The 27,517-nt window shown below is 52.7% G+C and overlaps 8 protein-coding genes across 8 annotated transcripts; 3 read left to right on the top strand and 5 right to left on the bottom strand.

The window, feature by feature from the left end:
• Positions 1 to 359: 359 nt before the first annotated feature.
• Positions 360 to 3,509, bottom strand: AAFC00_004024 (uncharacterized protein; the record flags this gene model as incomplete). The annotated part of the gene is made up of 3 exons (XM_069343594.1): positions 360 to 399; positions 481 to 3,164; positions 3,243 to 3,509. The coding sequence occupies 3 exons, from the start codon at positions 3,507 to 3,509 to the stop codon at positions 360 to 362; spliced, it is 2,991 nt and encodes a 996-aa protein (XP_069202147.1).
• Positions 3,510 to 4,164: 655 nt separating this feature from the next.
• AAFC00_004023 (uncharacterized protein) lies at positions 4,165 to 5,872 on the bottom strand (the record flags this gene model as incomplete). Its single annotated transcript, XM_069343593.1, has 3 exons — positions 4,165 to 4,262; positions 4,325 to 4,655; positions 4,709 to 5,872. The coding sequence occupies 3 exons, from the start codon at positions 5,870 to 5,872 to the stop codon at positions 4,165 to 4,167; spliced, it is 1,593 nt and encodes a 530-aa protein (XP_069202146.1).
• Positions 5,873 to 6,376: 504 nt separating this feature from the next.
• AAFC00_004022 (uncharacterized protein) lies at positions 6,377 to 7,357 on the bottom strand (the record flags this gene model as incomplete). The annotated part of the gene is made up of 5 exons (XM_069343592.1): positions 6,377 to 6,516; positions 6,577 to 6,976; positions 7,034 to 7,112; positions 7,169 to 7,208; positions 7,267 to 7,357. 5 exons carry the CDS (start codon positions 7,355 to 7,357, stop codon positions 6,377 to 6,379), a joined length of 750 nt encoding a protein of 249 aa, XP_069202145.1.
• Positions 7,358 to 8,501: 1,144 nt separating this feature from the next.
• On the top strand, positions 8,502 to 11,402 carry AAFC00_004021 (uncharacterized protein; the record flags this gene model as incomplete). Its single annotated transcript, XM_069343591.1, has 3 exons — positions 8,502 to 8,886; positions 8,946 to 9,940; positions 10,002 to 11,402. The coding sequence occupies 3 exons, from the start codon at positions 8,502 to 8,504 to the stop codon at positions 11,400 to 11,402; spliced, it is 2,781 nt and encodes a 926-aa protein (XP_069202144.1).
• Positions 11,403 to 11,992: 590 nt separating this feature from the next.
• AAFC00_004020 (uncharacterized protein) lies at positions 11,993 to 12,447 on the top strand (the record flags this gene model as incomplete). Its single annotated transcript, XM_069343590.1, has 2 exons — positions 11,993 to 12,008; positions 12,077 to 12,447. The coding sequence occupies 2 exons, from the start codon at positions 11,993 to 11,995 to the stop codon at positions 12,445 to 12,447; spliced, it is 387 nt and encodes a 128-aa protein (XP_069202143.1).
• A 3,623-nt stretch (positions 12,448 to 16,070) lies between these two features.
• AAFC00_004019 (uncharacterized protein) lies at positions 16,071 to 17,712 on the top strand (the record flags this gene model as incomplete). Its single annotated transcript, XM_069343588.1, has 3 exons — positions 16,071 to 16,305; positions 16,366 to 17,566; positions 17,622 to 17,712. The coding sequence occupies 3 exons, from the start codon at positions 16,071 to 16,073 to the stop codon at positions 17,710 to 17,712; spliced, it is 1,527 nt and encodes a 508-aa protein (XP_069202142.1).
• A 1,298-nt stretch (positions 17,713 to 19,010) lies between these two features.
• On the bottom strand, positions 19,011 to 23,629 carry AAFC00_004018 (uncharacterized protein; the record flags this gene model as incomplete). The annotated part of the gene is made up of 2 exons (XM_069343587.1): positions 19,011 to 19,819; positions 19,873 to 23,629. 2 exons carry the CDS (start codon positions 23,627 to 23,629, stop codon positions 19,011 to 19,013), a joined length of 4,566 nt encoding a protein of 1,521 aa, XP_069202141.1.
• Positions 23,630 to 25,371: 1,742 nt separating this feature from the next.
• Positions 25,372 to 27,297, bottom strand: AAFC00_004017 (uncharacterized protein; the record flags this gene model as incomplete). Its single annotated transcript, XM_069343586.1, has 2 exons — positions 25,372 to 27,029; positions 27,093 to 27,297. The coding sequence occupies 2 exons, from the start codon at positions 27,295 to 27,297 to the stop codon at positions 25,372 to 25,374; spliced, it is 1,863 nt and encodes a 620-aa protein (XP_069202140.1).
• Between the last annotated feature and the right edge of the window lie 220 nt (positions 27,298 to 27,517).

Here is a 27,517-nt window from a genome sequence, read left to right as displayed (position 1 = left end):
CAAGGACTAGTAGGAGTACTATACCCGGGTTTCCGTTCGTCTGTTATGGCTTCCTGTGAATCAATATCACATACGGCGAAAAAGAGCAAGAAGGAAGGACGTGAAGACATCAATGAGTGAAGTTTCGAATGCTTCATTCCTCCTCTCTGCAATTCGATAGATTGGTTGCAAAGCGTAAGTATAGCTCTCGCTCTCTAGCATTCACGTTCTCACTCACACAATCTCACCCTCATGGATAGTCATGGCGTATGGTGGTGTGTAGTTCACGAGTTTCGTGTGTGTATATGAAAGTGTGGTGAGACAAACATTACTCCTCTGCTCCTTCCCCGATCTCAAATGCTCAAGCAGAGATGTCCCATCTAGTAGATTCCCTGTGTACGGTATTGGAAAGTATCGTATCTGTGGAACAAGACGTCATCGTTAGTAGCTGTTACATGCCCGACCAGGCAGGATATCGTAGGAGATGGGAATTGTACTCACAATCTGGTATAATAACTCCCCACGCTTTTCGCGATCAACTCCTCGACCCACAGCGCGGCCTCCTCTTTACTCTTCTCCAACACAAACCGCGACCTCAGCGCGGCCACGACGCTGACCACGCCTCCGCTGTAACATGGCATTCGGCTCTCCTTGCCCATGAGCTCGACAAGGGTCACGATTCTCTCTGCGTCTCTGCGCAGTGCTTGGAAGGCCTCCTTCATGGCCTCTCTGAACACTCTGAACGGCGGGCTCTCGACGCCTCCGAGTACGTCGACGTATTCCTGCGTCAGCTTGAACGGCGCGGCTTCGAAGCCCATTGATCCGGGCGTGTTGGATAGCATAAACCCGAAGTCAATGTGAATGATGTGGCCGACGCTGTCGATCAGGATGTTGCCGTTGTGTCGGTCTTTGAGCTGCAGTACGTAGCTTATCACACTGTATGCCGCGAGGCTTTTCGCAAAGTGGCCCACCGCTGTGGCGTAGGCGCGGGACTCGGGCGCGCCGAAGGTTTTGATGAAGTGGTCCCGGAGCGTGGCGATGCGTTTCTTGGGGTTCGTGCCGGCGGCGATGGAGGCCAGCGTGAGTGATCTCTTGAGTGAGTGGAGCGAGACACCATTGGTGATTGTTTCGATGAGACCGGATGATTCTCCCGTCACCAGGATGCGCATCTGTTTCACCCAGACGTCGATTCTCGCTTCGTCCCAGATCTTGGCGCAGACGGCGATGAGCTGGCACGCAAACGCCTCCTGGCGCAGGTCGGCTCCGGTCTTGACGATGACGGACAGCAGATCCCAGTTCTTCATCCAGCCGTAGGGACTGCTGCGACGGATGCGCTCCTTTTTCAACTCCCAGGCTTCGCCAAAAGTGGCGGCTGAAGGGTCGTCTCGATCGCCTTTGCGCTGCACGCCACCGGTCTTGATGTCGTTCTCCATACGTGCAGCACCCGCATTGGAACTAAGATTTGGATCTGCCTCGTTTGGTTCGAGGGCGGGATCGTCGAGGTCGGCCGGGTCGGCGTGGTCGCTGACATCGTTGGCATTGGCCATGAGGGTGTCGAAATTAGACACTTGGGTGGCGTCTTCGGTCAGGAAGCTCTGTTCCTCCAACGACTGCATGCTCGCGATGATTTTGGCCTTGATGGCGGCGACTTCGTTCCTCGGCCGTTTAGAACTACTGAGGTCCAGCTGTGCAAGCATTTGCGAAGCTGTTCGCATGTGGGTTGCGAGAGCGGAGAAGTCGGTATGGTCGGTAGCTTGGTACCTCCCTTGATGCGGAGTGGATCTGCGTGGATCAGGACTGGCTGACCTGCTCGTCGACAGATCAGAGGACCGAGGAGGCACGAGACTCGTCAACGATTGCGAGCCGATGCCGCTGGATAATTGCGGGAGGTCCTTCACGCTGTTCATCATTGTGGTCTGAGCCCTCGCCAGGGCCAGCGGCTTGTCGGACTCTTCAGAGTGACGAAGCAGAGCTGCACTCGCCAGGTCGCCTGTGGCAGGCTCGGGTGGAATGTCCGACTCGGCTTGAGCTTCCGCATAGCGTACCTTCTCCCTGGCCTCGTCTGTGATGTCGAAGAGACGACGTTTCGACTTGCCTTTCTCCGCCATGAGTCTAGCAATGTAGTTCAGATTCTGCTCGGCATCGGGATTGAAGTCGAAGTCTTCCCTCAAGACCTCGACCATGAGCAGATAGGGGACCCTCTCTGCACTGTTGAGACTGGTGGCCTCGGCAGGATTGAGGCGGACTATGCGATGGTGTCGGCTGCGCGAGGCCATGCCTCCTTCCAGCGTGGCTGGACATATCAGTGGGATATCCACCTCGGCGGGTAAATCCTGAGCAATCAAGGCGAGTTCGGCACGAAGGGCGCTCAACCGAGCGGGTTTCGGCACGGCTACCAGACGATTGGAAATGTCTTCGAGCGCGGTCAGGAACTGCGTCTGGTTGCGGAAATAGTTTGACCTGAGGATGCGCGTGCGTTGACTGGGAGTCAACGAAGTGACGCTGAGAGGCTTGGCTGTATGGGAATGGCGACGAGGCGAAGTGGGTATCTCTGTAGGCCTGCGCGACAGCTTTGGTGGACTCGGCGCTCCAGGGAGGAAGTCTGGTGAGGATCTAATATCGGGCAACGAGGCTGTACTCGTATAGCCCTCGTGGTTGCGGGTGACGAGCAACGACTGACGATGCGACGGAAGGTGTTGGCCACTGGCGACGCGTCGCGGCGTGGGAGAGTACGAGGCTGGAGACTCGACAGCGCTGGACTCGTCTATGGTCGTCCTCGAGACGGTGCGTGTCATTCTCTTGGGTGCGTCTCCCGGAGTGCTTGGTGAGGGTCGTGGCCTCCTCGCGCGAGTTGTCCCTCCCGACACAGTGTGACTCCTGCCCAGCTTCTGAGTCTGGACATTCTCCGAGATGGTCTCCTCGACGGGGCGAGGCTTCCGGGCCTGTGCAATGGCTAGAGGCCCGACGTGGGCGGGCAAAAAGGGAGCGGCGATGGAGGCCAGGACGATGCTCGACAAGACGGTGACGGGCAGGATGTTTTCCTTGATCTTCTCTTTCCGCACGGGCTCCGAGACTCCAAAGACAATGCGCTGCACCTTGTTGTACACGCGGCGGCAGGTCCTGAAGGCATTCGACGAGGGATTCGGGGTGAGATCCCGGAGGTAGGTCTGGAAGAGCCAGAAAGTCTGCAGCGGGTGGAAGTTCAGCGATGCGCTCTTTGGAAGGGACTATTGCAGCAATTGTATGGAGTAAGGTGGTCATACAAGCAGGGCTCCGTTGACCGACTCCTCACACAAGTCTATCACAAACTCCTCGAGGGCCATCGAGTCATTGTCGATGGAGATGACCAGGTGACACAGCTGCGGCAGGAAGAAGTCGATCTCCTCGTAGCTGAACTGGCGCAGCTTGGAACACAGGACATAGTGGATGCCGACATGGTCCGCATATCGCGCGAGATAGGCGACCGTGAGCGAGGGGTCTCTGTTGAAGTGTTCCGACTCGATGAAACGCTCGAGCAAGTTCCAACTCATGGGGATGGTTTATGTGAACGGCAGCGCATCGAAGAAGGGGAGGCCGAGGAGGAGGAGGAGGAGGAGGAGGGGCAGAAACAGAAGCATTCAGATCATGACTTCTTTTTCTTGTCTGTCGCGTATATTTCTTCTCTGTTTTTGTCTGTTCCTCTATTGTTGGATTGTTATTCTTTCCCCTTTTTTTGGAATACGATTCGAAGTTGACAATCATACATGTACGGGCAATCCACAAGCGACTCGCCTTGTGATTGTGGAGTATAGGTGTCGTCCACCTTGCACTTACTCATACCTTGCTCCAGAGCTTCAACTCTTGACTCGCAGGCAATTCCTCCGCTCGCTGCTTGGAAGCTCTGACAGCTTGTTTGTCCCTTTTATTTGCTTCTATAGTGTGGCTTCCGGTGACAATGAAAGGTGAGGTTATCCTTTCGCGTTGCTTTCTACAAACAGCAGGTACCTTGCAAACCAAAAAGGACATGGCGCGAAACGAAAAATCTCATGGAAGCATCGGTTATCCAGCAAACCACTCTATTCCATCCCCTGCAGACGCCATGCAAAAACTTGAAAGCACAAACCTTCCATCGCTGAATCTTGCATTCACAGAATATACATATACAGCGCTCACTTACTCTCCCCCTCTGTGTCCTTCACTCATCCTCTAGTCCACTCCAGCGTACAAGTCAACCACAATGTTGATGGCAGCCACTAATATCTCTGCTGCGATGAGAACAATGACGATCCACTCGAGATATTCCCCTGTTCAGTGTCAGAAAATCACTCCGCCAACTCAATCTCTCGGGTACACAACAAAGACTTACCGTGAGTGTGTGTCAGTTGGTCCTTGAGCACCGCAAGGAGATCGGCAATGACATCGAGTCGCTCCGTCAGAAGTGACACACGCTGGTCCATTTCGAGGTAGCTTCGCACTGCCTGGTAGATTGGGTCCAACTGTGGTTCCGCCCACATCAATTCTGGTGCATCCAACACAGACCCTTGCAAGTGAATGTTGATTCGGAGGATGAACAGCTCGCCGATCTGCATATTGATCTCACGTCGAGACAGGTTCACTTTCCCAGTCATGGCGATCTGTGCGGGGATCTCTTTGGTCGTGTCGATCGTGTTGTCCACCAAATCTTCGTATAACGATGTCTGTCTCGAGTATCAGCAGATGCAATTCGTTCCAGACTTCTGCAACGACATACCTTGGTGCTCTGAGCCAGCGCGTGGCTGATGGCCAGTTTGGTCATGTAATTCTTCTTCTCCCGCAAGCTGATGAAGTCGTTGTATATTCTTGCTTGATACTCTTTCGTGTAATAAAAATTGAAATTCTCCACCTGTATGTTGTCCTTGCTCAGCTTCTCCGTCTCGAATTTGGCAATCTCCTTGAGGAAGCGCTGCTCTTGTCCCACAGACATTCCCCAAAGCACCACGACTCCATATTCAAAGAGAAAGACCTCGGGGATGTGTACTGTCGTGTCAAAGTCAGGTGTGTTGGTGGCTTCTGGGTTCTGTGCAATGGCCGCATCGTTGTGCTCCAGCTCGTGGTGTGCAATCTCGTTGGCAGTAGCGGCGTTCTGGGCGTCAGATACAATGTCGCCAGCATCTGTATGGAAATCCATGAGATCCTCCCGTCTGCGCTCCGCATTTCCCTCGACCTCAATTGCGCTGTCCGAGAACCTCCTCTGCGCCGACGACCGAACTTCTGTACTTGTCTCGGTCTTCCTCTCGGTCTTGGAATATGCATAGGGAGAATAGATGCACTCATCAAACTGCTTGGGTAAAGCTTTCCTGAGTTTCGTCTTTCCTTTCAAGTAGCGCATAAGATCGTCCATGCGATAGGAGCTAGCTGTGCAATATGCCGTCACTCGGGGGAGTTTGTCTCTGTCGTCCTTGCCCAGCCTGGCAGCATCTCTTCGTGCGGTGGGATCCTTGATGCGTGTGAATTGCGAATACACTTCGCGCCCACTCTCTTCATCCGGGTCATCTCCAAATTCCGGATTGGGAAGCAACTTCAGTTTCTGTGCGGTCCTGGTTGTCCTCTGTGGTCCAATCTTGGAGCCCGGAAAAAGTGGCAGCATCAAGGGAGCACCCTGACTATTCCTCCGTCTCAACTTGCTGTTGAGCGCCGACAACATGGGTTGAGAGCCATCTCTGGGAGGGTTGTGGAGAGTCGAGACCTGACCTGGCGTCCTGGAACTTGAGGCTGACAAGGGTCCTCTGTTGGGTGGAGGACTGCTGCTCGCAATTGTGGGGTTAAAGGTGACACTTCTACTCATCTTACCGAGCGGTCCACCTCGAGATGATCCGTTCGTGGATGGGATGAGAGGTGTGTTTTCAGAGGTTTCTGCTGATTCTTGCGAAGCCATGATGGAGATCGAGTCGAGGGAACTGTCCCTAGACGGGGAAATTAAGTATGTATTTTAGTGAAGAGCGAATGAGTTTTCTTCCGACGAAAAAGATATAAAGTCGATGCACCTGTCACCGATACCGAGAGAAAACAATCTATGGTACAAGTGTCAGAGGTGGGTGTGTGTTACACGACAGACAACCGTGCAGTTGTATTGTTCACTGTCAAGTAATACTTTGTAATGCCACAGCGCTAGACTTGATGTGAGAAACTGAAAGACAAGACCGGGCACCTGCAGAACCTCCGCATTTCCGTCGATCACGATGACGTCTTGGAAAAGCAATACCGTGATGTCAACCAAGATTTTGATCAAACACAATACAACACATACGGCCATAATTCACAGTGAACAATGTCAGCTTCTATCATCGCAGTGCAGTGAGCAAGAAGGGACCATGTCGTGTCGTATATAATTCTTCACTTCTATCCACATCGCATCTGTACTTCAGACTGACTTGAATCTCTACGACCAAGCTCCTGCGTCGTCCCATGCAGGAAATACCCAAGGTATTCGCTCCGGCGAGTGGTCGGGCACTTGTCGTGCAATGAGCCCCATCAGTTCTCTGTGCATGACGCGATATCCTTCGGGGCTGAGATGGAGTCCTAACGCAGTGTTCAGTATACCACACTGCTGTGAACATAGCAGCTCTCACTGAATCTCACCATCGTATAGAAGTCTTACGAGCACCTCATTCTGAGGAATGTCACTAGACCCGGGCAGCGCCTGGCCTTGTTGCCATCCAGCCTCGTGCATAAATGCGTCCCAAATGTCAAGGACGGGCAGGTTCAATTGACTGCCTACTTCACGTACTGCCTCGGCATATGCTGCAGTGTTCGCCGCCGTCCGTCGTTGGACATTGATACCGTTCTGCTGGTCATTCTGTAGACAGAGCCGTTCGTCTACCGGAGGAGGTGTGATCACAATTATCTGTGGGTTATGTGCCTGCACACATGCTTGAGTCGCGATACTTGCAATGTTCTTCCTGAATTGCTCCAGAAGAACTGTCTGGGGGTAGCCCGGAGTATCTGGGAGTCGTGCGTCGTTTGCACCGAAGAAGATTGTCTACATTCGGCATCAGTATCTGTGCAGCCATAGTATCCCGGTATGGCTTTGTCTCACAAGTAGCCGCACCCGCGATTGTGCAGGTGCCGGGAAGAACTTGGGGAGTATCTTCAATGCCTGCTCCGTGTTGTACCCACTTGGTTTGGTGAGCTCAATATAAACAGGCGGGGTGGGTCTTATGACGATAGGTACCTGAAGCCTCTGTTGATGACATCTAGCCTACGGATGTATGCTACCACAAGATATAAGAAAATGTATAGTACTGGTAGTCGAAATAGTCCTTCACCAACATTCTTGTATCGCTGGCACGAGCGCGAAGCCCTTCATTTGAGAGCAGCCATGCTGGGTGATGGAATCACCAAACAACAAGAATTGTTCCATCTCGACTTGGAAGAAGAGAGAGCGCAGACGAGAAGAGTCGGTCAATTCTTACCGCTTTCACGTTGGAGATACTCGGTATGTGTTTGGCAAGCGATCGAGTATGATTGAACAGGCATATTCCGATCGGTTAAGGTACTGTAGGTACAGATGGGCATAACTCTCCGTAAAGCGGAAGAATTGCGGGCCGGTAGGGGTTTTCTCCGGTACCCCATCCCTTGTCGATGCTCCTATTGCGAAACACACTGCACTTGTACTAGTACCAACCGTAAACTTGAGGTACTTGTACAGCAAATACCCGCGTCGATAGAGTATTGTTTCTGCCAGTCAGAAGACTTGTATGCTTCTGCCACGTGTGACTCTCGCCGCACCTTCGATCATGACACAATGTCTCTCTCGCTTCACAGTGTGGCCTGTCCCTGCGATATGTGAAGAGAGATCGCCATGACATCGAAGTGCATGGAGTCATCGCGTGTTATATACGGTGTGGGCAAGTCAAGTCCGAGTGAGATGCGATATATCTCACACGATTGCCGCCGCTTGACTAACGAGTCATATGCACATCCGAGATGTTGCGCATGCGGTTGACCGCTCTGCCTTGGCGGACGATTCGCAATCTTCCTCTGAAATTAGAACCAACCAGTGATACCGTATCGCAGCGCGCAGCAAGGTGAGGTCGAGGTAGCGAGAGCCTTTCGGCAAGAGTCCGTCGACGCAGGGCCCCCCCTTAGTTCTGTGGATGTAACGAAGTCTATTGGGTTCGTGTGACGATCCCAAAGGTCAGATGCGCAAACAATAGGACTACGGCACTACCAGGCCATGTCATATTGTCGTTGAAGCGGAACAATGGTGTGGGCTATCTTATCATGGGGTCCAGTGCCGACTCGCGTGACATATCTCTGACCATCTGGCGAACATCAAGTCCCATCCTGGCTGACTGACTCCCAAAAGAAGCTGTAGCCTTGGTCGTCGTCGTCGTCGTCGTCGTCGGGTCTCGTTTCACATTCCCATGATCTTATAGCCCCTCTGTATATACGAGTACCGCCACTTCCTGTTATCGTCACCTCGCCGTGACCCTCCTGCCGTTTTGTTCATGCAGCACGACCACAAACCCAGCTAGTCGGGCCTCGACGAAAGCGACATCACCATGCCTAGATCAGTGGCATCCTACTACAGCTACAATCGAAACGGAGAGGATGATAACCAAATCCAAAACGAGGATGAGCAAGCAAGTGCGTCCAGGGGAGGGAGTTACCCATCCTCACCGAGAGCGACGAGAAGGCCGGTAACGCGACAGTCGGACCAGGATCTTCGGAGTAGACTGCCCTCTCGCCTTCTGCTCGACGAGCACTCGAGTCTCCTTGACAGCCCTGATGGTCGGCCGTCTTATCGGAGTGTGCCCGCCTCCCCTCGACTGCTCTTCAAGCGACAGCAGAGCCATACAAACAGTCTACGACGGAATCACAGTCGACACGGTTCCTTGGGCTTCCGTGTCGCAAAAGCCCTGGGAGCAGAGCGCAATGAAGCAGATGGTTTGTTCCCTGTGGTTCACTACAGCATCAAGTACAAACTGACCGGACATCTCCTATAGATACCGACCCGCTCGCCAAATCGACCGCATCCATCTACGTCGATGACCGCGTTTGGTACGATCAGTTCACTTCCACCGATTGGGTGCAAGACAGCATAGCCGATGCCTTCCGCCTGAAGCAACTACGCAGTAAAAAGGGGTTCAAGGCAAGAGTCCAGGCACTCTTCGATGCCGCAGAAGGCTGGATACTCGTGGCCATCATCGGTTGCCTTACTGCGGGCGTAGCCTATCTGATCGACACTTCCGAGGCTGCAATTTTCGATTGGAAGGAAGGATACTGCAGCTCTGGCTGGTACCAGAGCAAGAAACGCTGCTGTGAGGGCGGCAGTGTCTGCGACAACTGGATGCGCTGGTCTACCCGCTTGACTCCAGGACGAAAGGAGAACGAGTTCCTGGACTTTGCCGTCTTCGTCTTTTGGGTTATGCTGCTTGCCTGTCTGGGATGCCTGGTCACCTTGCGGACAAGGACAGTCATCAGTTCTGCCATTTCTCTTTCCACCTTGGATGAGGATCTCGGTGCAGAACGCCGCAACACCCTACCGGCCCCCGATGCCGGGAAAGACAGCCTCGACAGCCCCACCCGCAGGTTTGTCCAGGCCACTCAGCGACCTCCGATGGTCTATTTCCCGGCGGCTGGCAGCGGTGTGGCAGAGGTCAAGGTTATACTGAGTGGCTTTATCATCAGAGGCTTTCTGGGTCTGAGAACACTTGTCTTCAAGACCATAGGTCTCATCCTTGCCGTTGCCTCTGGTCTCAGCATCGGAAAAGAAGGCCCGCTCGTCCACATTGCATCTTGTATAGGTAATGTGGCATGCCGAATGTTCGAAAAGTATAGCTCCAATGACGCAAAAAGACGTGAAATCTTGAGCGCCAGTGCCGCGGCAGGTGTGGCAGTTGCGTTTGGCAGTCCCATTGGAGGCGTATTGTTTTCACTGGAGGAAGTCAGCTACTACTTTCCGCCAAAGACTCTGTTCCGGACCTTTTTCTGTTGCATAGTAAGTTGTTCGAATTAGCTCCATCCAATCCACTCCCATGATCGCTAATCGTAATCTCTAGGCTGCGGCTCTGTCTCTGAAGTTCCTGAATCCATATGGCACAAACAAAATCGTTCTTTTCGAAGTTCGATATCTCACCGACTGGAGAAGTTTTGAGATGGTAATCTTCATATTGCTCGGCGTTTTGGGTGGGCTTCTCGGCGCTCTATTCATCAAAGCCTCGCGCATATGGGCTCGCACCTTCAGGCGTATTCCCATGATCAAGGGTCACCCTCTCTTTGAGGTCTGCCTCGTGGCATTCATTACTGGTCTGGTCAGCTACTGGAACAAGTACACTCGCATGCCGGTTGCAGAATTGCTTTATGAGCTCGCAAGTCCATGCTCTACGTTCACACCATCAGGCTACGGATTGTGCCCCACAGAGGACAATATCCCACAGGTCATCTGGTATCTTGCAGTTGCTTTTATTGTTAAATCTCTGCTCACCGTGGTAACATTCGGAGTCAAGATCCCTGCAGGGATCTACGTACCTTCCATGGTTGTTGGCGGCCTCCTCGGCCGCATAGTCGGTCACGTTGTCCAATATATCACACTCGCTTATCCTCACTGGGGCATATTCCGCGAGTGCGCAATGGATGGGAATCCGGAATCATGTGTGACGCCAGGAGTGTACGATCTGGTGGCGGCTGGGGCTACCATGTGCGGCGTCACACGCCTTTCCGTCACGCTTGCAGTCATTCTCTTCGAATTGACTGGGTCACTTGAGCATGTCCTCCCATTCTCGATCGGAGTGCTTGTGTCGAAATGGACGGCTGATGCACTGGAGCCGCTCAGCATTTACGACCTTCTCACAGACATGAATTCCTACCCGTATTTGGACGCCAAATCTCACCCACCATTCACAGAAGATCTCGGTGACATCACACCCGCGGTCAATCCCTCCCGTATCATTGACGTCTCTAGCTCGCCGATTGTCGCCGCCAGTCAGTTGCGCAGTCAACTAGATCACATGCACATGGCTGGTGAACTCGACGGAGGTCTACCCATCGTGAAAGACGGTACCCTGGTGGGCATAATCCCTGGACCGGACCTCGAGTTTGCTCTTGACCGTCTGGGGTCGGAAGAGGATGATGCGTTGTGTCAAATGACCAGCACTCACTCTCGACCGCGAGGGGCCAGGATGGCCTTTGAGTCGGCTGCCTCGGATAATGATGAAGACGATGAAGAAGAAGGCGCTTCCACCGGATCGAATGCTCCACTTGATTTCTCAGCATATATCGACCCCTCGCCGCTGGCATTGGACATCTGCAGCCCGATGGAATTGGTATACGAATGCTTTTCGAAACTCGGACTGCGATATATCTGTGTGCTCAAGCAGGGGAGATTCGTGGGCTTGGTGCACAAGAAAGGATTCGTGCGCTACGTCAAAGAGCTTGAGGAGAAAGAGAGGAACGGATCATAAGAAGAGATGGGAAAGACAATGAACGCACAGTGGGTTTATCACAACACGGATACGACATGATATGAAAACGACCAGTACAGCGTATGGCACAGCTAGAAAATTTGGCAAGCCTTGAATTTTGTTTTTGATCTGCTTTTCCCGTTTTGCTTGTGTCCAAACTTCATTCGTTCCTATCTATACTCTGCTACATATACATTGCATAGCGCGGTGGGCTTCTGTAGATGAGGGCAACCCAAGCTTGTTCTGTGAACACATGGGACGGAAATAGTGTAGTCCGGCATGGCATATCGTTAAGTAACTTGAGAATCTTGCAGTAATGTACACTGAAAGAGAAGAAACTAATGAGCGAGAGGAAGATACTGGACATAAGGTGGTTAGAACGTGCCAAACAGAGCAATGTCTTGCGGATCTGCAGTATACCATTGCCAAGACCTGACTTCCCCGAGCTTCACTGTGACTGCCTCTCCGCATATCATTTGTGACAGTGCGACATTCCATCTTCTTGCTCATTAATCCATCGCGCATCATTCTTCTTCATAGACTCTGTCACTCCAGAACTTAGATAACGACAACATCATAAAGCAGTTATCATGCCTTCACCTGGAGGTGAGTTGGATTCGTGACTTCACAGCAGCCTTGTTTATGAGGGACCTTGCGACTGACGATAAACACAGCCAGCGCAACCCAAGACACGCCTCTGGCGCCATCCGTCGAAAAGGCATATTATCGCAAATGCATCGAGCTCAAACGCCGCCTGAACGAAGTCGAAGAAGCCAATGACTCGGCCCGTCTGCGCAAGCTTCGTCTCAACCGCGCCATCATGAAGATGCGTCTCGAGCGCGCCTTTCTGCTCGATCAACTAGCCAAGAGGATGGAGCTCGATGACGACGAGGAGAGCAAGCAGGCCATCGGCAACAGTAACAGCAGTAACTACAACAACAGCCATCACGATAACGAGGACGAAGACGAGGAAATTGAGGACAAGCAACGACAGCAGCAGCAGCTGGAGCAACAGAATGGAAGCCCCTCGCAGCCAACGGTATGAGCCATTGGCGCTGTCATGCGCGTATGATTGAAGTATCCTGGATCTATTGTGCTATCTACTCTGTCATATAACACGAGGTGCTGCTTTTCCTTGTTGCTATCTCAGTCTGCCACTCAGGGGCCTTATCTGCCCTTTGCGAGCGCGGCCAGTGGCTGACTCTCTGGTGGTGGATACAGTTTGGCGACTATTCCATGACGCAATTTTACCATGACGCGTCGCGGTCCAGTCAACCTGCCGCTTCTCCGCAGGCTACAATACCAGCGCGGTCTTCTGGTGTGACGAATCAGTCGTTGTCGACAGACGCGGGACAGGCTTATGTCGCGACCACCTCAGAGCGTCCGCGTTGTTCTGGCTACCCTACACTCTACCGACCACCATCCCAATTGACCGAAATGACAGCCGGTGTCTACTACGACATTCAAGTCAGACCATTCCATCATGCACCGCCGCAATTGTCGACGACGGCGCCAGTCGGATACTTTGGCAATGGATCAGCTTGTCCTCCTCCTCGGCCGCCGCCGCCGCCGCCTCCCTCACGAACCTAGGCTGTTGTGCCCACCCACTCTGGATCATACTTTCGCTCCATAGATCTGGACGACGGACCCCCGCTAACCCCCGCTAATGTCTTATGGCTCGATCAGTCGGTCTCATACGCATCAAGGCTAGCGGAACAAAAGACGATGGGTAGGGCGTGGTAACGAACCGAGCTGTATACATGTCATCTTTCTCTCGATTGACTGGAACTGCCTAAAGGGGATTTCCTGTCCAGTCGGCGTGTCCATCATGAATTTCTCATGGAGGTACATGGCATGAAAACAACGCAAAAGAAGAAGGCCAGCTCGTAGTCTTGCCACGTGGAGGAAGAAGAGGCTGAGCGCGGGCAAGTGTTAGTTCTTTTATCCAATTTTTATCCAACTTTTATCCAATTTTTGATAATGCTTCTTCCTCTTCTCGACGGACCACTTCTGAAGAGCGTCATCGAATAAACTTAGATACTAAAGCCTCCATCATTGTTACTCCAAATCCGAGCAAAACTTTCCCCCCACGGAGGGGGGCAAGAAACCAGCTGTATTCAACCATTTTCCCAAGTGTAGAAGTTCGCGTAGTTTGCACTACGCCCCTTCACAACGTAGGGGAAATGGCACATGAGGAAGGAAGCGTAAGTCTAACTCTGGTTTGTCGAAGGGCTATCACGCGACGGTGGCTCGAACCAGGGACCTCTCATGCTCCGTACAGGACTGATTTTTTTCAGGCTGGCGACTGGCCACTCCACCGACTAAGCCGGTGGGTAGTGGCGCCTGATTGAATGTACGGGGATTGGAGGGGGTATATATGGGGTTATTCTCTGGGGGGGGGTGGCGAAATCCTGGGGGTCTTGCCTTGAGCAACTCCAGAGAGGCGTGCTTATAGGAGACATCACTATTTGGACGCCTTATTCATATTTCTCTACCTCTTATCTCTACCTCCGTACACTTCGTCTCACTCCGCCACGAGTCAATCGCGCTGGTTGGTATACCAAGATTTCCCTCTGTACCGCTACGGTACCCTATGAGCCTACATTCCCTCGAAACCTGTGGAGACGAAGCCTTATGTCTGCTGCTACAATGCGAGAGGACAACAGAAGACGCTGGCGAATTATGATCATTGTCAGCCATCAGTGCGACAACCTGTCGAACGCAATTTATGTTCGCCATCCGTTGGCTCCCGCGCTCTCTTCGCTTGCGATCGTGAGCCTCATTTTAGAAGAATCTATAATGCCTGTTCTGCATCCAGCGTTGAGACAGAACCCGGTGGTCCTCTAATTTTGTTACCGTCAACGCTCTACTGGTCGACTCTGTGAACGGCGAACATGTTGCATGCACACACGGTAGCGCTACGACTCGCCAGCTTGCAAATAGACGAACTGTAACTTTTGCAAAGAATCTATGCGTCTCCCTAAGATCCGCTTAGCCACAAAGGTATTTATGTCTGGGTCTAACAGGCGGGGCAAGTCACGGTACAGTACCTCCTCCTCGGGTCTGTCGCCGGAATACCTCGAGATACTTTCTGGACATGACCGTCTACGTCGATACCTGCGTACTGGGTATTTGTCTCTCTGTCCCGAGAGTTCGAGGCCTCATGCAGGGCAAGTCATGATCGTCAGGTTGTCCTGTCGTCACGGGTGATCTACATCAAATGCTTTGTCTGCTTCTACTGTGTTATGTTCTTGTCTGACGGCTCGTGAGACACGATTTCGTGTCCTACACATCGATCGTAAGTCGTGCGATCAGTCGTCCAGCGTTTTGTTTAAGAGCGTTGAGCGAGCCGTCCGCTCCGTAGTGTTGTCGCCCAAGCGATGTGCTTCTTGTCCATCAAGATACAACGACTATTCGTGCGGAGTTCTGCTGCTGTGCAAGTGCAGCCTTGTTGGGGACAAGTGCTAGTCTGGACTTGGTCGAAGTCGAAAGTTTATACTCGTGGTACCTGCCGAGTCGGCCTTGCTTTGCCCTTACCCGTTGTGTTGACATCCGGGGAAGACTGCGGGGCGCGAACTCGATCCCCACCAGACTTGGCTTTCTGTCGTCACTGGCAAGCATTGAGCGAAGCTGGAGCACAAGTAAACTTCAAAGCGCAATCGAGCTTACACAACTACCTTGTGCCATCAGGAATCCGGTAACGGTGGGAGTGAGGGACGACAGCGAACTTTGTGGAGATGAGCAAACTCCTCATCGGCCAGCGCATTGGTGTATACAGTGTCAATCTGGAGACAAAGTAATCGCTGGGGTATAAAAGTATCAACCAGGCAGAGCAGGTATCACGCCAGGCTATATCATAGCCTGCAGAGCTCCGCCCAACCAATTCCAGTCCCTCCCATCTCTTGCATTCCAGTTTCCTGTCACGCTAAGCTTGCTTTCCATTCTTTTCTACGGAGGTATAGTTGCTTCGCAGGTGCAGATCGTTTTTGTCCTTGTTATCCTCATTGCAACTTCATCGTTCCTCGCCTCGTGCTTTTAAATACTAATCCTCAAACTTGTCTCGCTCACCGTTTGTTGGTTCCCCACGTTCCAAAAGCCCCGCCTTGTGCCTTGTTCACTGTATAATCCCATCCAAGTATCTATACCTTTCTGGACTGCTGCTGCGCTGTCGTCACTCTGACAGAAAAAAATTGAAACAAAACCCTCGCTGTTCCTGCCATTTCCTGTACAGCAGAAGACGGCACAGCTTCTGACACCACATATCCGTCATACAGCAGGTACGTTTCATCTCACTCAGCAACATGACCCCACCTGCAGATGCTTCTTGTTCACCTTGTACCTTTGTATTGATCAATCCATCACCTGACAACCTGCACTTCTTCATTCTCTTATTGCACTACCATTTCTCCTTCTTCCGCAGTAACAGGAAACAAAGACATAGAAAGAAAGAACGACACTGAAGATCCAACTTTCGCTGCTATCATGACTTCAGTTACTGACTTCGCCCGGCGCAGCGACCCGTCTCTTGTGTCTTCTGCCCACGAAGCTCTACCCGCTTCTAACCGAACTTCTGAAGTGAAGAGTGCATCTCTTGCAGTTCAACCAAAAACACCTTTTTGGGTCGGACCAGTCAAGCAATCACTTTCCAAAGCTTCCGGTAGTCCCATCATGACACAAAAGGTCAAAATCTCATACAGCTCCCCCGGCCTACAGCCTCCTGTGTTCATAGCAGGGTCACTGGGGGATGAGCCATGGCGTCCCATCGAGATGGACTGCAAGCGTGATGACTACAGTGGAGAGCTGAACTTTTGGAAGGAGTTTGATCTCGAGGAAGGTGAATATCAGTACAAATTCCGCTTAGGTCCGGGAGACTGGTGGGTTCTTGACGAAACACATGATATTGGTACGTTCATTGCTGCATTCGCTTCTCCTTGACGCAACAACCAGCTGACCTCTTGTTCAGTTGACGATGGTGCTGGTAACCGCAACAATCTTCTCGTGGTCAAAGCACAACAGACCTCTGCACCTAAGCAGACCCATGAACATGAGAATGCAGTGCAGACGCATGTACATGATGACGCCACGGCTGCAGTTCAGGAGCCAGAGTCCGCCACTAGCGACCTCAATGGCCATCATCCAGGACAGGATGGCTTGTCAGCTCACGAACCGCAGAACAGTGTTCTTCCTACCCCTCATCATACTGACTTTAGTCTCGAAGATGAGGACGAGGACGACATTGAGCCTTTCTCGCCCCTCTTCAGACATGAGTCTCTTTCTCGAATACACGCGAATGCTGGTAACGATGAGGCTGACCAGGATAACGAGGATGACGAGGAGCCCCTCTCCTCCCCACTTTTCAGACATGAGTCTCTTTCGCGGATACACACAAATCCTGCCAACGATGACGACGTTCCACCTCTCTTCCGCCACGAAAGTATGTCACCTACCGGCGCCCGTCCTCGTCTGTCAAGCGGCTCCGCTAGATCCGGTTCTTTCAACTCGCACAGGTCTGATCCATTCGAGGACGAAGACCTCAGCGATCCAACTCTGGAGAAGTTCCCGACCGCAAGAGATGATATAATCAAGCATCTACACCGCGTCAGCTCCCGAACCTCAGATGATGGCTCAGCGCTCGACGCGATAATTCCATCTCCGACTCTCTCATCTGCTATCAGCTTCAGTGCTGCCACCTCGCCGTCTTTGTCCAAGGGTTCGAGTGACCACCTTGATGCAATTGATGAGGATCTGGCCGAGGAAGTAATTCCTGAACTGGAGGAGACGACGGTTATGCCAGGCTCGGCTCAAGAAGTCACTTCTGGTGCTGCCGAATATATGACCGACCAAAAGGAACCTGTGACCAAGCTCACGCTATCAGCTCACGAGCCTGTGCACCGCGGACCGCCTACGCCACCAATGACTCCTACACGTGAGGTGCAGTCGAAAGTGAATAATCACGATGAAAGCGATGCACCTCAAAAGGCCCCACGTCCAACCACTCCCAAGTTCAGTCAAGCACATGAAGACAGTGCCACTAATAATGTAGCGCCTCCATCGGAGTCGGAATCGGTCTCCGATCCTGCACCTGAAAGTAAGGACAGCGACGCGAAGCAGGTTGGCCTATGGAACTGGCTCAGTAAGCTCTGTAGCGATCGCGCCGGATCTCTGTAAGTTCTGTTGGTAGATTTGTCTTCATACGGACACGAGCTGACTTTCAAACAGGGGTATCGCTGTTGCCGTCGCTGTCGTGGGGGCATTCTACGCTATTGCCGGACGCGACTCTGCAACAAAGGTCCGCAGCTTCATCCCATGACTGTGACCTATTTTTCTTTTTCACTACATATACCATTTTCCTTCTCGCTCCATCATCATTATGCGTTTTTGTTCGGTAACGGTTTGCTCGCCAGCGCTCGTGCGGAGCATTCGTCGACCGATTTGTATCCTCTTGCATTTATTTCCTTTGTCACCTACCATTCTCCTGAGTAATTTTTATTCCCATGATCTTGTAACGCTGGGCGAGGTGGACGGGAACGTTATGGTTTCCATGCCGGTATCAAGTATCGCCGCTGTTGAAATTGCTGCTGATGCGAAACGAAGATGAAATAACGCATCGATGCATTGGACGTTTGGGCTTCTCATTGATATCGTCACCAAATAGGGAATCAATAAACATCTCTACTCTCTTCTCTCCTCTCTTTCCAAGTGTAAAAGGCTCGACATGGCCATTTCTGCCAGCATGCACGTATTTATGACTTACGGCGTTCTCTATTACAGCTGCCAGCATGAAGTACAGCTCATGTACAAGACTTTTTCCCCCTTCGCATCTCATTCTGTCACCAAGTCATTGCATATGGGCACGGAAGGGGCGTGATCGCAGATGATATATAATCTATCAGGACAACACGAGAAAGAAAAAGAGTGAAGATCAAAACGAAACAAGAATTTGAAACCGTAAGCAGAGAAGACAGGGTCGCCCTGCTTTGTAGATGACCACCCCACCCCTAAACGACCCGAAAAGCAGAATCTACAGTGGTTCGGCGCAGGGTAAGGCAGACAATCTTCTATAACATGTACATATCGAACGTGAGGTTTCATACCAGATATATCTCCCACATGTCACGTGCCATGTCTCGTTGAAAAAGTGCAAGTAAGCATGCTTCTGGAAGAAAAGGGGATGATGCTATCTAATTACTGTACGTGGGCAGTCTACCCTGTAGCTGGATCCTTCTCATGGAGTAGACGGAGGAAAAGGGGCCGGTGCGTGGTCTTGAAGGGAAGGCTTGCTGTGTCACGAGATCGAAGTATGGAGGTTGGGAGACGTTAGATGGGTTGTGAGGATGATGGGTTGGGAATGATGGTCTAGGAACAACGGATGAGGACCACTATAATCTCTATTTTATTATCGATTATCAATTAACAATAGAGACTGAAATTCAGACGGACAAGAGAAAGGGAAAGGAAAAGATGAAATGTACAATAATGCTGCTGCAAAACCATTCATCCTTGCGTTTCCACGTCTGCTGCGTCTTTTTCGTCCTCCTGCTCTTCTTCTTCTATGACCAAGCCCTCTTCTCTCATCGCGGCCATGATGGCAACGTGCTGAATGTATTCCTATTCTCCATTCATGCTGTTGCCGTGCTGCTCATTGGTCGACGACAATGACGATGTGACTACCTTTCCTCCTGCTTCCATCTCGTATTCTTGCTGCTCGGGCTGGTTCTCATCTGCGTCCATATAAAGCGAGTCGTCGGGGGCATCCATGAACATGTCGTCATCGTCTTGATTGATGCCGGAAGACCAATCGCCTCCGTGTCCAGGGACATCATCGTCAAAGTCATTGGAATCATTGATCAGTCGATCGCCGCCGCTCGAGCCTGCGTAATCCGAGCCTATTTCTGGTCGATCTGAAGCTGCGTCGTCGTCGTCGTCGTCGTCTCCTGCGGGGGTGTTGGCGCTGCCAGCACCACCACTGCCACCACTGAGACTGTGCAAGTTCTCATCGCCGAGGCCACCAAAGCCCCAGCCGGAAGTCAGGTTCGTCACGGGTCCAGACGAATACCCTTCGTCGTCTTCACTCATCTCCCTCAGTCTCGCTACCTGGTTCGCTGCGTTGCCAAGGCCACTTGCGCCCCCCTTTGGTGGAAGCGTCTCGTTGGCAGCTCCTGCTGCGGCTGTTCCAGCGCTCGACGACCCAGGCAGCAGGCGAGAGGAAGCTGAGGATCTGTCGCCGAGACGCGCCCCTTCCCCCGAAGAGTCATATTCGGCATCCGAGGCGTCGTCGACGTCGGGATTCTTGACCTTGTTGATCAGTTCCTGCAGCGCAGGTGGTCCCAATGGCTGGTCTGACCGGCGACGATAGAACAGCAAGTACGCCGCCGTCGAGGCGACCTTGTTAGGGTTTTGCTGCGACACCGACGAGTCTAGAAGCAACAATGTCAGTACAGTTCGGTGGATATCATGTCAACAAACTTACCATTAAAGTCATACCACTTGCCGTCGAAAAAGTTCTTCGCATAGGCAGTGTAGTGACCGCCACCGAGACCGCCATAATGGTTGTCGACGGCGAAAAGATCGTAGACGTAATCTTTGCCATCCTCCTTGCATCCGACTCTCTTCGTCAAGTCTAATCCCTCGAGAGGGAAGTCAACCAGTACATCCACCTTGTCACGTCTGTATCGCTCTCCGCTGAAACGCTTCAGATGCACCACCAAAATGTCCGGCACGGTCCAAATTTCCAGTGTCTTACTTGCACGTCGCAACTCTTTGCATCGATTGCAGTACCATGCATTCTCTTCCGACAATATCTCTGTCTTGCCAGTCTCCGCAAAGCAGTCTTCTAGTGTGATGCCGTCTTGGGCACGCTTCTTGCGCTTGGTCAGTCTTTCCCGAAGAGCCAAGTCCTCTGCGACAGGCATGTTTTTGGGGTCGAATGTGAATGTGCCGCGCATGTCGTCGCCTGACCGATCGCCAGCGAAAAGGGCGTCGTAAGTTTCCTCATGCCAGTCCAGAACAATGCCTTCTCCAAGACGAATGTAGTACTCGTCTGACTCGGGCGTCGGCTGTGCAGTGGATGCGCGGGAAGTGTTCGACCGGGCGGACTGCTTGCTGTTGCGCCGAGCGTGCTTCGAGTAAGTCTTGTTGTTCTTTCGGTTCTTGTGCTTGTTATGAAAGTCGCGACGTCGAGACTGCTTCGACGCAACGGTAACGGACGACTGGGCAAGATCATCATCACTTTGTACGTCGCCGGAGAAGTCGTTGCCCTGCCCGCCGAGGATGACATCAGGAGCGTCTTCGTCGCTGGAGGGAGGACTACGGGCTAAGGCGCTCGTGCTCGACTTTTGACTCCTCTCCGAAGCTGTCGACTGAAGGGATGCGGTCGAGTCACGTCTCTGGCTGTGTTGCTGGACTCGATCTTGCATGAGCTTTCCGACACCAATGCTTCCCGTGCCGGTGCAGAACATGTCTCCAGAGGTGCCCTCGACGTATTTTATCTCGAAGAGATTTCGAAATGCGGCAGGAAGGAAGTTTGACGGCTCCAAAACTCCTTCGGCGCTCTGCGCCTTGGGTCCTCCCGACTCGTCTCTCACCGAAACATCCACATATCCATCTTCAGATGGGACGGAATTGTCGGTAATCTGACCTTCCGCGTCTGCCGAAGCACTAGAGTTGTCCTCTGCAGGCGCAACTGCATCGCCTTCTGTCGTTTTGGTGGAGGGCAATGGCCGATCCTGACTGAATTCATGCAAGAAGTCTGTCGTTGTCATTGGCGCGACTGCAGCAAGTAGCTTGCGTAATATTGCGTCGTAGTTCCTGGCTTCGTCTCTAGTGACTAGGATGAAGGTGGGGTTCAAGACTACATTGGGCAAACTCCCCCGTGACGCACCCAGGGAATGCATGACGGGTATAGCCATGCGGTCGGCCAGTGGTGAGTCCATGCCGGGTAACGGAGGTTCAGGACTTGAGTAAAGGCTCCGGTATGTGTTCTTCTTGACGGAATGATTGGTGTTTGTTGGAGACTCCGGTAGCTCGTACATGCATAGGACATCGTTGGACTGGACACCACTTTCCGAAATGGTTTCGTTATCACTGAACACTTTGTAGATCTTATGGCTGAAGATCTCGGCGAACATGAGTCGATCGTAGGTGAGCCTATCGGTTTTGCTCGCAATGTACTGCTTCACGGTTTTCCAGGTAGAGTTCTTGTCGATATCGACCTCGTAGGTGACCGGTTTGCCAAGGTGAGGGACAAAGTAAATTCGACCACGCCACGTGTTTTCGATGGGTAACTGCAGGGTCAAGAGTGAGTAGGGGTCAAAGGTGACACTGACTTTGTCGCACGCGGGACAAATCATGGTGTTCTTATAAAACCCATTGAAAAGATCCATTGCGACGGAGTCGTTGCGGAGGCGGTGGTTGTCCTGATAAGTCTGACCAAGGGCTTTGATAGCTTCTGGATCGTGAACGGTGCTGTCATCGGAGTCGGGGTTCTCTATGTAAGGCTTCTTCTGGATGCGATTGAGGTCTTCGTGCAATGCATCAACGAGGAAACTCAAAAACTCCTGAGAGTCTTGCTGACCATATCCGGAAAACATGGGTTGAGCAGAAGCTAGAGCAGACTTGAACTGGTTGGGACGGAATGCAGAAGTAGCACCTGGAGCATACAGGCCGGTGAGGAGATCAGCGTAGGCTTTGGCCATTCTACCGCCGTAGCCTAGAGGATTGCTTGGGTTGATGTCCTTTTTGAAATTGGAGTGTAGGAAATACAAAGCAAGTTCCTCGACGCGACTGATACACTGCAGCGCCGAGTTCATGTAGCAGGTGTTTCCGAGGTTGGTCAGTCCAACGGTACCGCGCGGTCTTCCATCGCGTTTGGTGCGGCCTCTCGTGACGGGGCCAGTCGATGAAGGCGTGCTTGCACCTCCGCTCGCGGCACCGTCTTGCGACTTGGCTGTAGCTTTGCGACGGGCATCGGATGCATACTCTCCACCGGCAGGGCCGCGTACTTGCTCTTCAAGGACAAAGACCTGGTCTTGGCCAAGCTCGAGGGTGCCCAGTGTCGCCTTGCCATTGTATTTGTCGTTGGCAGTCTCATCCTTTGCATCCACTTTCTCGTAGTCGATGTCCTCCTCCCACTTGGAGAAGACGGAGGCGTCCATAACAAGGCTCTGCGAAGACGACGATGACCTATCTGCAGCAGGTGCAGTTGACGGCGACGTGCTGCGAGAAGTGGCGGGCGTGAGCATGCCAGGCTCGGTCGAGGGTGCATTCTCGTTGCTGATATGGTCTGTGTTGAGTTGTCTCCAAATCTTGACTTTGTGAGCGAGGGGGATGCCCGCGGCCTTCTTGCTCCTGGCGAGGAAGGTCTGGAAACGCTCAGTGCGCGAAGCGACAATCTTGACAGAAGCCTGGTCGGAAGACTTCTCTGGCGTCGTGTTGCCGGTGCTCGTCTGACTGGGGTTGGAAGTGGCGGGCGGAGTTGGAGGAATGGACAGACGGGTCGCCCCCGGGATCATTTTCCGAATGGTATAGATTGGAGGGTACGTCTCGAAGATGATGTTCGCTGCCGAGCCAGATGGCGCAGTGTTGTGTGCATAGCGGACAAGCGGTAACTGGCCCTCTGCCACTCCATACCACGAGACGATGCGATCCCAGGCACCCTGGGGGACAATCTCGAACTCTTGACCCACTGTGAGACCAGGCAACAGCGGGACGTAAGGATCTTCGCTCGATTCGAACGGCGAAAGGGTATGTTGGGAACCATGAGGAAGAATGTCGGAGTTGTCGACTGGGCCAACCTCGCCCTCTGTAGCGTCCTTGTCAAAGCCCTGGGGAGCAGTCATGGGTAATGAGCTCGCTCTCGCCAGCACTCTCCCTAGCCATCGGTGTGCCACGACGAAGCCCTTCTGTCCCTCTGTGAGAGGCTCCTTGAGGAGTTCCATGATCTGCTGCACCTGTTCGTCAATGGTCGCAGCTGCGACACCAGCAGTCGGGGCGACAGGCGCCGTGTCCATGGACGTGTGTGGGGGCAAGTCTTCGGCGTCGTCATCTTGCTCTTTCTTGTCCGACTGCGTGTCGTCAGGCATGGCCGTATCTGAAGGAATGGAAGGAGCGGTGTGCATCTCTGATTCTTCTCCGGCACCCTCCATCAGTGCCGCAGACCTCTTGGTCGGAGAAAGCGATCTCTGACGGCTCGCAGCTGCCCCATCCTGAACATTTCGATCATCTGACATGGTATCGGAGAAACTGCTTGCGCTTAGGTTCAGAGCGGCGTAGGCGTCACTCGGCGAGCTTGCGGCAGAGGCGGACGGGGGACGGTCGGACACTTGACTCTGAAGATGAGGAGGGATGTAGCGCAATGGTGAAGACGGCGGATCCAGGTGGCCGCGACGTGAAGGTGGCGGATCAGGAGAGGAAGAGCAGGTGGAAGATGATGGAGAGGAGTGACGTTGATCGCTGTCGTTGTGTCGTCGGTCGTGACCATGCAATTGAGGAGCAAACAGTGCACTGTGGTCGTGCTCTACACCTTCTTCGGCAGGCGGAGAGATCTTGCGCCTCTTTGGAGAAGCCGTGATGGCAGGAATGGGTGAGCTGCCGGTGTGGTGGCAGCCCTGATCAGCCGGGGTCCTGTCCCGTGGATTGGTGTTTTGTTCGCTTTTATGTCTATGTTTCCCGGGCTCTGCACAGGCACCGACTGTACCACACGTGCGTGTTAATCCACGAAAATGTGCCGACTCGATGGGACGCTGTTCGACAGCTGTCGCGATGATGTAGTGTGAGCTGCACAAAAGCAAAAAGAGCGTGTGTGAGAAAATCAGTCTCGGCCCTGCTGGTGCTGGTGCTGGTGCTGGTGCTGGTGCTGCTCTGCTGCTTCGCGATGTTCAAAGAATAGCCGGGGATTCGTAGCTGATGCGGGTGTTGTTTCAATTTTTTATTGATGCTGACAATAAAAATGACAGACGGACCTGAGTGAAGAAAGCCGGGGAAGGGGGGAAAATCGCATCTGAATACAGTTTGCAACTGACAAGATCTGACGTCTAGTGCACAGTAGTCTGAGGTTGGGTTGGTTCACAGGGACTACTGTACCATATTGCCCTCGTGCCCTTGTCTTACCGTCTTCTTCTGGTTCCTGCACCACTGTACAAGCATCAGCACATGCACCTGTGCCTGTGCCTGTGCCTGTGCCTGTGCCAAGCCGTGATGGGATCTGATCTTGTGCTGTCAAGGAGTTTCTGCCGGGTGTTTGCTTATCTCGGACAGATTACGAGCAGAGCAGAGCAGAGCAGAGCAGAGCAGAGAAGACAAATTGAAAGTATTACGAAGCTGAGTTGCAGTAAGTACAACAAGAGGAGAATACAGGCAAGTGTATAAAGCCGGTGTCACCGATAAAGGAAGTACAGAGAAGGCACTTGGCTCAGGAGGTGTAAAGTACATGTACAGGTGTCTGCCTTGCTGAACAATGGTCCTGAATGACTACTGTTCCTATTGCTTGTATAGAGGCCGTGTCCACATGATATTATCTACTTGTATTGTCCCATTGATATCACTTCTTACTTTCCGAATAAGCCAGATGAGGGCACGCACATAAATATTGTGCTATTTCATCTGCATCTGGCGTGCTGTAAATTGGGAACATACAGTAGGGTCTGAGCTTCGTCTCTATCGCTAAGGTACCTTAACCTTGGAAGGTAAAGTACCTTACCTGTTACGATCAGCACATTGAGGGAAGGTGCAGTGCCATGCGATTACCATTTACATCTTGCATTTTACGCATGAGCTGTGCCCCCTTGGAATCAGGGGTACAATTGACAAAGGACCTCATGCTCGATCATATTTGATCATATTTCGTCGTCATAATGCATGCGCCACAGAACACCGTCTAAATTTAGAGCCCAGATCCGTGAACTTCGCTTGGACCGTCCCTGCTCTGCTATATAATGCATGCATGCATAAGAATCATACCAAGCTACCTTGATCATGACTTGCTGCCGCCCGAGTTTAACCACGAAAACGCCGATGCTCCGCCCACAGGATTAGTCCTGGTCTTGGTCACTGTCTCTATACCAACCCCTGCGGGGGCTTGGTTCTCCCTTGCGCTCGAAGACGACTTGCGGCTGAGCGAAGGCGGTGCTGCTGATGTACGCCTCTCCATCCCGGCTGACTGCATGCTCTCCAGCGCTCCCCGCCTCTTGCCCTCGTCAAAGAACCTTGACTTCCCCTCTGATGTGGACGGCGAGGATGCCGATGTCGATATCGTTCTGCTCGAGGTTTTCATTGGTTTTAGCACCTTGATTCCAGTGTCTCGGCGCTGATAGCCACTGTCTTGGTTCTTGTTTGACCCAGACCATTCCGACTGTGTGATCTGGCTTGGAGTGTCTCGCCGCCAACTGCCCCACGTGGCTGGCGCGCCCTGTGCTGCTGTTACATTTGGCGACCCTGTCTCTGCAGCGTTCTCTTTGTTCTCTGTCAGAGTGTTGTTTGAGCCAAGTGAGTTCTGTCTCCCTCCCGTGGCTCCCGCCGAGGTTTCGTCCTCGGGTGGAGGAGCATTGCCATGTGAGTCGCGTGAGCTGGAAGTCCTGCTCTCCGCAGCGATCACGCCAGGTGCGCGATACTTTGCGGACAGCGGCGTGTCCACGCTTGTCGGTTCGCTGTTATACGCCTGCTTTTGCCTCAAACCATTTAGCGATGTATACTCCTGCTCGGCTGCTTGCTCACTTCTACCAGCATTTGACGCGGATTGTAGTCCTCTGCCTGTGGTTTGCAGAGAGTTGAACACTGTCTCATCTTCTGGACGAACAAGCGGAATGGAAAGCCTGCATTGCTCATCGTCGTAGAGGCAGACACTGTTTGTAGAGAACATGACGTCCGCGTTGTGCAAGCGAAGAGTATCGCTGCCTATGAAGACCTGTATTGATCGAGCTTCTTTTTCATTTGTGCCGCCATCGACAACGTTGAACTCTACTGTAAGCGTTGGCACTTGGGGCGCCGGACTGCTCGGTCTTGACGATGTTGGATGCGGTACAGCCTCTGGGAAGTAGACAGGAAGATCTATGGTCCGGCCTCCAGAAGAAGTGTCCACGATGCGGTCTTCAAAGCCCAGCTTCCGCAGTAATCGCAGATCTACATGAGACTTGTGTGATGCAGAGCAGATGGCCGCGTATAGTAGTGCATTGTGTTTGAAGTCAGTATTCATCCAGCACCTAATAATGGCTGGTACGGATCCGAGGAGCAGGAGACCCGGGGCAAGACCGGGAGTATCTAGGGGAGATGAACGCAAGGTATCGGGGAGCGCATAAGCGGTATCTAGGTTCAAACTGCTAGCACGACCTGAGGCGGCCGATCGAACGGAATGTACAGAACTTGCACGGCCGTCGGACTTGTGAGAAGAGGTACGCTCATTCATGGCAATGCCACCCAGGCTACTGGTGCTTCGAGGAAGAAAGTCCATTGAAGAGCGGGAGGCGTGAGACCAGTGACCTTGGTTGGCGGACTCGTCGAAACGCACACTGTTGGCTCGTGATGTGGCACCCATACGTCTGGGTTCATCGTCAGCATCCAAATGTAGACTGCCTATTAGGTTAGCCTCATCATCGAAATCCTTGAAATGATCACTCGGAGGGTGATGAAGTGCAGCTACGACACAGTCAGTAATCGTAGTACGCCAGTCTGGCGGAGAATTCGTCAGGGTAATGCTACCTTGCTGAGGCGTGCCGCTGAGGACACTGGGAAATGGCGAGGCACCACCCCAGACAGACTTCATTCTGGCGTCGTCTTCTTGTCGACGCTCCAATCGAATAAGTCTGTCAGTATGATCGGCCTGGATCTGCTGCACGCGCAGAAGCTCGTTCTGCAGACGCCAGGAGTCGTTGTGTGGGACGAAGGCAACACTTTGCGGGTCCATCGCCAAAGGCCCACATCCGCTTTTTGTGATAAGGCCCACTCGAGCTGATCGATCCCGTGTCGCGCTCTACTGGAGAAGTGCGCAAGATGGGTTCTCTTGACGCTCTCTGCTCTGCCAGAAACAGATCTTGCCCACGCCGGCCTCTTCTCCACGGCCCCCCCACCTCAGCTCCAGAAGGCGCAAGAGGCGCCCGAACGATATGTTTGCTCTTAGTCTAGCT

Source organism: Neodothiora populina (assembly GCF_041146345.1).
Source record: "Neodothiora populina strain CPC 39397 chromosome Unknown canker_contig_17, whole genome shotgun sequence".
NCBI classification, from domain to species: domain Eukaryota; kingdom Fungi; phylum Ascomycota; class Dothideomycetes; order Dothideales; family Dothioraceae; genus Neodothiora; species Neodothiora populina.
The sequence above is the reverse complement of the archived record's forward strand: the minus strand, read 5'-3'. Positions and strand labels throughout refer to the sequence as shown.